General features: G+C 40.5%; 1 protein-coding gene across 10 annotated transcripts in view; it reads left to right on the forward strand.

Annotated features, from left to right (window-relative positions):
- Phtf2 (putative homeodomain transcription factor 2) overlaps positions 1–9,807 on the forward strand; it is a 135,424-nt gene that overhangs the window by 104,339 nt on the left and 21,278 nt on the right. For all 10 annotated transcript variants that reach the window (XM_023724287.1, XM_023724290.1, XM_023724288.1 and 7 more), the window contains 2 exons: positions 5,341–5,527; positions 7,126–7,281. In XM_023724287.1, coding sequence (XP_023580055.1) covers positions 5,341–5,527; positions 7,126–7,281 — 343 coding nt within the window. The remainder of the gene's footprint in view (positions 1–5,340; positions 5,528–7,125; positions 7,282–9,807) is intronic.

Raw genomic sequence — 9,807 nt, forward strand, 5'->3', positions numbered from 1 at the left:
TGTAACTGTTCTACTAACCTGTTTTGAAATTGTCTCATTGCTATTTCTTTCTCAATAAAATTAATTAAAAAAGAAAAAAAAAGAACTATTTTAGACATAAGTCACAGTATTTCTCATTTGAGAAATTAGGAATTGGGATAAAAAGTACTTTTATGAACATGAAAAACAAAAGGCCAAGAAAGTACCAATTTTAAAAGATACATAAATCCTTCATAGTTCTTCAGATTTAGTACTTTAATTTTGATGGATTGTTAACTTTAATTAGCGTATTTATAGTTTATAATTGAATAGATTAGGATAATTACATATAAATTGTGTATCTCTGCAGCATATTACCTATTTCAGAATTCCAATTCATCCTATTTTCTTTCATGTCCTTAAGATTGGTTTTGTCATCATAATACCACTGAACAACAGACTGAGAAACAAGAATCATGCCCCTACTTTTTAAGCGGAGAACGTAGCTTCTGTAAATCGACTTGTGAATGAGAGACAGAGACCAGAGTAATATGAGAACGGTGGTAGTTCACATGCCTGACTGACCTATTTTGAAGTTTTTTATACTGGCCAGGCTCTCCTAGCATAGATTCCAGCACTGTAGGAAAAAGAACAATTTCTTTCCCATGTCACCTCAGCTTTTATTGTTTTTAACACCAAAGTGAAAGCTAGAATTTTAATATATTGATTTTTTTTTTTCACAGAATGAGGTAAACTGCATTGCATGTCTGTTCAAGCAGTTACTCAGTCTGCCCAGAATCTCATGCTGGTGTTGTCAGGGGTACACACACATAATCTTGGTGTGTACGTAGCTCCAGACAACGTGATGGTGATGTGAGGTTATTGAATCACTTTTGTTTGTCTGAGAGAATGTGTTCTGCCTCTGTCCTGCTCCTCTCCTCTCCCCAGATTCCTAAGTTTGTGGAAGTGGGAGCAGGAATACAGGAGTAAGAAGTTCGTACTGTGTTCCAGGACATGGGTTTCTTGTTGCTCTTAGCTTCTGCACCGCAACCTTAATGACTTTCTGTTGTTGTTGTTGAATTTTTGAGACTTGGTCTTATAGTTCAGGCTGGCCTTGAACTCATTAGTTAGCCCAGGCTGGTCTTGAACTTGCAGTGTTTCTCCTGCCTCAGCCTCCCCAGGATTACGGGTGTGCACTACCGTGCCCAGTCCTGGTGTCTTGTAATACTGAAAAGATGACCTTCAGATTGGTGTCAATATATATATTTCTGGATATGATTTACAATCCCAGCACATAATTTCAAACTTTTATTTTGTAACAGAATGAATGGTCTTGATTGACTGGTGTTTAAGATGGGAGCAAGTGGGTTTCCTATTTGATATAGGAAACTGGAGATTGTAGGAGTTAGTAGCTCCTTTTAATGGCTCTGTTAACTATTTTTAAGTTTTTTACGTATTTGGTGCAGGGTCTCATTACGCAGCTCAGACTCATAGGGATCCTCCTGTTTTCAGCCTCCCTGGCGCTGGGATTACAGGTGTGTGCCACCGCGCCCAGTCTCACTGGCCCACTCAGTGCTCCTGAGGGTGGGCCAGTGTGGCACGTGGTGCCAGGGACTGAACCCTGGTCCCTGCTCTTGCCTAAGCAGGTGCTTAGTCTGCTGAGTTATCTGGCTGGCACTCAGCATAATGTTTTAAAGAAAGTTCTGCATAGGCCCTGCCATCGGAAGTTAGTGTAAGGCTAGTTCTTAGAACTGTGAGCCTGGTCTGTGACAGTGAAATTGCAGTTTTTCAGCCTCTGCTGTCTATTAAAGTCCAGTCCACAAAAGACTACTGACTTGTTTTGCTTATTAGTGAACGAAAAATTAAGCATCTGTGGTAGACCAAGCAGATGTTCTGTCTTAGCACTGAAGCTGTCTAGTGAAGGAGAATCCACTAAATGCAAAGAGTTTAAACAGAATGTCCTCAGAGCAGTAAGAAGCACAGCTACCTGTGCTGAGGATTATCAGGAAGTCCTTCTGGTTCAGGTTCTAAAAATGAATTTAAACAAGGTTTGCATTATTTTTGCATAGAAACATAAACTCAAGAAGTTGGGCATTTCAGGGTGAGGGATGAATTCAAGAGTTGCATACAGCCTTGTGGTGGTCACAGCCTGCTCAGTGCTCTTTCTGTGTGGCTGGGTGGCCTCAAACCCTGCGCCCGCAGCGCAGCGGTGAATGTTGGGAAAGCTTCTAGGTGCCCCTAGGGCTTCTTCAGTGTGCAGGACAGAGTTAAACCTGAAATCTTTTTTTCTACAAATCATCAAATGATAGTGTTGAAGAAGATACAATAAATCAGTGTTCATTTCTTTCTAACATTCCTATAATTTTGGGGATTCTCAAAGTGATAAAAGTAAACCTGTAATTTATACTATTCTGAAAAGCCTATCAGAAATTACAGATTTTCTGGTAGTATTAAGTGCGACATTTCTTTGGTTTGTGCCAGAATTGTATCAGATTCACATTAAAGCAGAGATTTGATAGAATTGTCTTCTCATTCTCTGGTTATCATTATGCTTGATGTGGTAAGACCCTTTCAGAATCCGGGAGTGATGTCGTGACAGAACAGGTAACTTGGAAGCAGCTGCTGCCATGTTGGTAATTCACAAAAGGCTTCTCAGGGACTTTGTCTTCATCATCACAACACTGGAATTGCTTACCAGCCGGAGACCTGAGGGCAGCGAGAAGCTTTGCCTCTCACACTGGCATCCTTTCAGCTGCTCCAGCACCCACAACCTTGCCGTGTGTCCCAGCAGCACACCAAGATCCTCCCTGCAGAAGCACCTGTCACATCCTCACTGGGGGTCACACTGCCTGTCTCAGACCACAGCACCCTGTCCCATTTCCTGCCCAGGAATACAGGTGGCCATCTGTTTCCCTCTTGTGGTGCCCGTGTCCCCTCCCAGCACCACCCCTATTCTTCAGGCCCCTTGCAGCCCCTTTCCCTGCCCTCCAGTGCGTCCCTGATGCTCAGCTGGGGATGCAGATTCTCCCCTCTTCCCTTGCCAGGCAGCCTCTGTTCCTATGGGTACAGTGCAGTGGGTCACTCTGCTGGAATAAGAGGAACTGGTGTAGAGAGGGATGTTACCAGGTTGCCGTCACTGCCTGCCTGCCTGCGAGAATATTATTAAGACAGGTGTTATAAACATTAAGTGCAAATGTCAGAAGGTAGATTTTCTTATGTGTTGATAATGCTAAAAAGTACTATTTCTTTCTATATTGCAATACTTTAATCCCTAGTATCAGTTTATTTTAGTCTCTTCCCCCTCTTTTCTTAGCTTAGTCTAATTTTCATGAATCTTCTCTTCATAAATATCTTTCCAGCATATTCCTTCTTGAGTTTCTGACATTTTCAGGGTATCAGTCAGTGTTATTTAATGCGTGCTTTCCCTCCCACCTGTGCATGTGTGCAGTGTTAAAGGGAGAGAGAAAAGAGGACAGTTAGTACAGAGGAGTTGGTGTTATTCTCATCTCTAATCAAAGACAGTCGCAAGTTTCCTTGTGCCTGTATCCTGTTTTCACCACTCTCTGCTGTAATCCATTTCCTTCTCTTTCTCTGCCCCTCTCAAAAGATCCTTATTCTTTGGCTCATTGTTCCTGTGGTCTGCCCGTTCCTCTGAGAATCATATAGAAAGGGAAGTCAGGAGGTTGGACTTGTGAGTCTTGCTGCTCTGTGCAGTGTGTTCTGAATGACTAAGAGGCATTGCTCCTCTGGCAAGCACTTGGGAGTGTGGTCTCTCTGTCCCCTTGGGGTCCCTGCAGAAGACCAGTAGGCACTGTTTGCATGACAGAAACTTTCTGTGTTTGACCACATGTGTTACGAAACCGTAATGGGCAGCTTCCCAAAGCATAGGCAGCTGGACGTAGTACGGAAAATAGAATGACTCTCACAGCAGGAGGTCTGTATCTAGTGCCAGCTTTCCCTCTAGCTGCTGTGTGACCTTAAATAAGTCAGTTAGGCCTCTTTGTTCTACTAGCTCCTGTTTCTGAAATAATCCTTAGTATCAGCGAGTTCTCAGGCTCTGCACACTTTTGAAATACACATGGCAGCACAGCTGAGTAGCTAGAGTTAAAGGGAGTGTGCAGTTTTTAAATTATTTTTGATACACAAAGACAACATACTAATGTTTTTCTTTAGTGAAAACTGATATTCTAGGAAAACAAATTAGGGGAATTTACTTCAATATAGTTACTTTTAAATTATGTTCTTCTGGTAGTCCAGATTTGCATTGAGCACGTTTTAATTTGTGTGGGACTTAACATTATGGTACTCCTATTAACCATTCTTTTTTCTTTTTTTTTTTTAATGTATTTAGTACAGAGTCTATGGGGTCTACAGGGTTTCACTACGTAGATTGGACTCGTAGTGTTCTCCTGTTTTCAGCCTCCCAAGCACTGAGATTACAGGTGTGTGCCACCACACCCAGTCTCAATTGTCTCACCATGCCCCAGGGGCAGGGCCGGCATGGCACCCCTGGGATCGAACCCCAGCTGCTGTACTCTGCCTAAGCAGGCACTTTAATCTCCTGAGCTATCTGGCCCACCCTTCTTTTGTGTAGCATTCTTTTCACCTGCTGTAGTCTCTGAGGAGGGGGCCGATGCTTTGCCTATTAATAAAAATAAGTTTATTTCCCATATTGTCTTTTATGTATTGAGAAAGATTTTATTGCTATAAATTAATATCCTTAATTTTAGCCTTTTAGATGTTTATAAGCTTCATGATTACTAATACTTTCTCTAGAGTATTTCAGTGGGTAAAAGAGGTTACTTATATTTTATTTTCGTTACTATTTTTTCTTCTATTATTTGAACCTTGTTGAAAGTTTTCCTCTTTTTCGTATAGTTTTTTTTTTTCTAAAAGGTCTTATGCTTCTATTACATATTAAGATAAGTTTATGAAATGTTTTCTTGAATATACTAATGGTAAAGTTTAGGTAAGCTAGACTATTAAAGCTAACTCAAACCACCAATTTCAACTTAACTGGGTAATTGCTAAGGTAATTTTTTAAAATAAAATTTCAAAATATATTAACTATAGTAAAATTGGTAAAAGTTTGATCTTACACTTGCTCAAAGAATTAGTGATTTTGACTGAATCAGTTGTTTAATAAATTAAAGCTTTATTTTACAGTTGCTCTGTGTAAAACTTCAAAATGTTCAATAAGCTGAACTAAGCTGAGACTTTATGTGTTTATTCTGTTGCTTAAGTTAGTATTGGCAAAAGAAGAGTAGCCATTAAAGTTCAAGAAGCAGTTACTTAAATTACCAACAGATGATAACTTATCAGCAGCCCATCCAAAACACACTAAGTCAACATAATGTGCCTGTACATATTTTTTCTTCTTAGATCAACTAAAACAAAGAATTCAATTGATAAATCAACAGAGACTGACAATGGCTATGTGTCCCTTGATGGGAAGCAGACTGTTAAAAGCAGTGAAGATGGAATACAACATCATGAACCTCATTGTCAAACTCTTCGGTCGGAAGAGACCACCCGGCTCCCAGCAGTGCCGAGGAGCATCCTCAGCAAAGTGAGTGCCCGCCTGTGGGAAGCAGGTGCATAGAAACATTGCCATGTGCCCTCACCCCTTGTTACCAGACCCGACACTGTGCAACTTCTGCCTCATCCTCAAAGTCTAAATTATCACGAAAGGGAAATGTTTTTAGTTGATTTGGGACATGGAGGCAGCCATAAAAATTAACTAAAGACACTCATGACGGAAGAATTCCAGAACTGCTTCAGGTGGCAAGAACAATGGGATGAGTGTGCTCAAAGTGAGGGGGGATTTTGAAAATTAATGGCAATGTGTTTTTTACTGGAACACATTGTTTAAGAATTTTCCTTAACATTCACCATATATTTTGATCATACTACATAATCCCTTACTATGAGTTTAGATTTTTCGAGCATTTAGCTATGTGATATAAATCTTGCATTACTCGGGGTCAGGGAGATGGCTTAGTGGAATAAGCGCTTCCCTGGCAAGCGCAAGTTCAGTCCCCAGTTCCGCCAAATAAATAAATAAAAAATAAATAAATCTTGCATTACTGTCATCACTCAGCAGCTACGTTTTGGGATACATTTTCAGTTATGTAGACTTGCTAAAGTTACAGGAGAGAAGCGGGAAGATAATAGAAGTTTTGCTGTGTGGAGGGTTAAATTCAGAGTTTCACATGTGCTCAGCAGACCTTCTGGGGCTGTGCTGTGGCCCCAGCCCTGGGTATTTCAGAATTGCTAAAATCTGAGTGTCCCCTACAGAGTGATTTATGCATTTTATCTCTCTGATAATACACACCTATTCAGCTATCATTCACCTTCTCTTCCTGTCCCAAAAGTCACTGTTAAATCAGTGGTTTGATGTTGTTTTTGAAAAAAGTGTAACTAGTTCTCAGGTTTCTAGCTTCTGTCAAATGGCCTCAGCTGTGCTTCTGTCCCATCTTGTATTAATTTTGTGAGTTGTTTGAAATCTTTTTATCTACTGAAATGTAGGACAGTGTTCAACAAATGGCTGTTACTTTAAAAATTAAAATACAGTTTTTCTTTTCTTTCTTTTTCTTTTTTGGTGGTATTGAGGATTGAAATCAGGGTCTTGCATGGGCTTGGTAATCATCCTATCATTGAGCTGTGTCACCAGCCCAGCAAAAGTATATCTTTAAGAATATAATTGCCATTTTGAGATACGTTTGCAGGTAGTACTAGTCATTTATTTGGCAGTATTTGATGATGTTTCAAATGTATATGTAACTTAAAATGCTGCTGTTTTGAAGCTAATAGGTCAAAAACATTTTTTTTTTTTTCTTGTTGATTTTTGACAGTCTCACTCTGCAGTTCCGGCCAGCTGTGACCTCATATGAGCATGGCTTGGTCACAGACTTGCAGCAGTCGTCCGGCCTCAGTCTCTTGGGTGCTGGGGTGACAGGCATGTACCACCACGTACTGCAGAAGTGACTTTTTTTTTTCTCCATAATTTTATTGAGAAACAAATAGCAATGACACAGTTTCAAACCCAATTGGTAGGACAGATTCAATAATTAACACATTGCATACATTCTTCCTAGTGGTTAATTGCTGTACAAAATGCGGACATCAGAAATGGCTTCTAATCGTCTTTGTATACTCCAAACTTAGGATACCCAAAGGACAATAACAAATGTCTCTGATGAAGTATCCAGTGAAGAAGGTCCTGAAACAGGATATTCACTTCGCCGCCACGTGGACAGACCTTCTGAAAGCGTCCTCCGGAATAGAAAGTCACATCATTACAAGAAGCATTATCCTAATGAGGTATATATATTTGGCCTTGCGTATGTAACTGTTTTATACATTACTAAGTATGACTTCTCTCAACAGTTGAATATTATTGAACTATTTCCTACCATAGTCGGTATTTATTTTTACATTGACTTATAGAGCAACAGAGTGAGATTTCTGACTTGCACACACAGTGGCAGTTGTGTTGCCATGATCACTCTGTGTCATGCACTCAAGCTGCTGAGTACTCTTAAGTGAGACTGTCCTGGAGAGGCAGTCTGCAAGCTCCCGAGTTCATCCTTCCCACAGGGGAAAAGCTGTAGAAGTTCTTGTTAGTTGTTTTCTGAATGACTTTCTTCGTGTTGCTGTCATTCTTTATTAAGTTCTCCACGCTGTATAGCTTTCAATTTTTTTCATTGATTCTATTTTTCTTTGTTGATTTTTCTTTTCCCATTTTATCACCTCTTGAGCTTGAAATTACTTAAATAGAAAAAGGTTCATTCCAACTTATTTTCATTTTCTTTGGACAGTTTTCTTACCTGGCTTCAAAGCAGACTACCTTATGCTACTGTTTTGAGTAATAGTATCTCCTCTTTTTAAAGTGTACTGCTGGTTTTTTCTTGATGCTTTTGGGTTAAACTTAACAAAAAATCAAATGTTACCCTGGGTGGAATGTGAGTAACTTCAGCGTGCTGAGACGAGACAGTCTCCTGTTCTTTGCATATTCTCTGTGCTCGTGTCCTGGGCCGCTCTTTCTGCGTAAGGGGACTGTTTCTTTCTCAATAGTGGCTGCTCTGACAGACACTGCCCAGTGGCATGCCCTCTCCCATCCACCTGTGTCATTTCCACGTGCTGTCTGTCTCCAGAGTTCAGAAAAGCAACCAAGCTTGTGACCTTCACAGCCTTACTGCACCAGCAGTTACAAGTCCTTGGTGCCTGGACAAGCTGGATGGCTGTTGGACCACTCTCTTGTGGAGTACATTATTGAGCTCTGGGTACCTTTCTCACCCAGGGACCTTTGTCCTTCTTGATTGGCAGCTGTTTTTGAAGCTGTCATGATTCATGCTGGGACACTACTAGGGACTGAATCCAGGGCCTCTTCCCTGGGCAACATTCCCAGTGCACCCAGCTCTTCAAGTCCTTTGAGTTGCCTTAAGTCTAGTGTCAAACTTGGGGTCAATCTAGTTCTGAGTGCAGGTTATAGCTTGCAGAATTCCTAAAAGATGGAACATTGTTCTACTAATCCTGACTTTGCAGTAAATGTGTTGGTTAAATTTTTTCTAGGCTTCGACCTAAGTAAGGCTCATAATTAGTTAATATATATTGGTTGATTATGCTTGATTTAGACCTTAAGTATATTTTAAAAGCTGTACTCAGTTCCAAAAAGCTTGCCCAGCAAGTACGAGGGCCTGAGTTCAATCCCCAGTACCACAAAAAAAAAAAAAAAAAAAAAGGAAAGAAAAAAATTAAAATGGAAACAGATCTGTGGTGTTTTTAAAATTTGTATTATAAATTAATCCTTTTAAATTGCTGGTGATATTCTTTTCTGTGAGAGTGAGGCACCCCATCACCACCACCAGGAAAAAAAACCCAACAACTCCTTTGGGCAAGAACAGTAAGCAACTCTAATGCCTAGAATGTGTTGTTATCTCTTTTAAAGAAAGTTTCACAAAAATCTGCTTCTTGAAGGAATGATTATTTCCTTGTTCCTGAAGATTATGGGAACCTTTTGGCATGATAGAAAGCAAGGAAGCTATTAGAGATGACAAGGGTTTTCTCAGATTTTCTTAGGGGCCACAGATAAGAAGAACTTAAACAAATAGAAGCATTCCAATGAGTAAATAAAAGAGGAACTTTAAAAATGTGTGGGAGGTACCTCATCCAAGGTGGGTTTGGAGAGCTTCCCTGTAAATGAAGGGTCTGGAGCCCAGGCTTGGGCATAAGCCCCACAAAGCCCATTCCAGCGGCCTTGCAGGCATCAGCATTTTCAGGAAGAGCCAGCCTGGGTTGGGGTGGTGGATAAACACCAGGCTGCCAAGTGTTGGATACCAAGAGTGCTCACGCTGAGTGAGGGTCTTGTCATTTCCTGGGTGGACTTTCACCTGCTCGTGACATCTTCTAATGACTGTGATACCTGATCGGCTTCTTCAGTCCTCCTGTTAGGCAGGTGCTGGTGGAGTTACTTGGTGGTGTGGGATGCAGAGAATGTCCTGGGGAAAAGACAGCTTCTTTCAGATGTGTGTCCTGCTAGCTACTCCATTCTGCTTTGCTTATCTCTACTAGTCTCTTTCAAATTGCACTCCATGTTGTAGATGAGATTTTCATCTAATGAAGGTAGTATTTGACGGGAGGCATAATGAAGAAAAGGTGGACTTAGAGTCAGATCATTTAAGTGACTTGGGGAAAATAGCTTAATTTCTCCATCTTTGCAGTAGACAGATAAGCCTGGCCTTCACAGATGTTTGGGGTTAGCAACATAAACTGCCAGAACAAGACATTTCTGTTTTAAAAGTTTTATTTCCTTCAAACAAATACTAAATCCCTAAATTTGAATATATA

Source organism: Octodon degus, unplaced genomic scaffold, assembly GCF_000260255.1.
Source record: "Octodon degus isolate 3935 unplaced genomic scaffold, OctDeg1.0 scaffold00108, whole genome shotgun sequence".
Lineage (NCBI taxonomy): Eukaryota > Metazoa > Chordata > Mammalia > Rodentia > Octodontidae > Octodon > Octodon degus.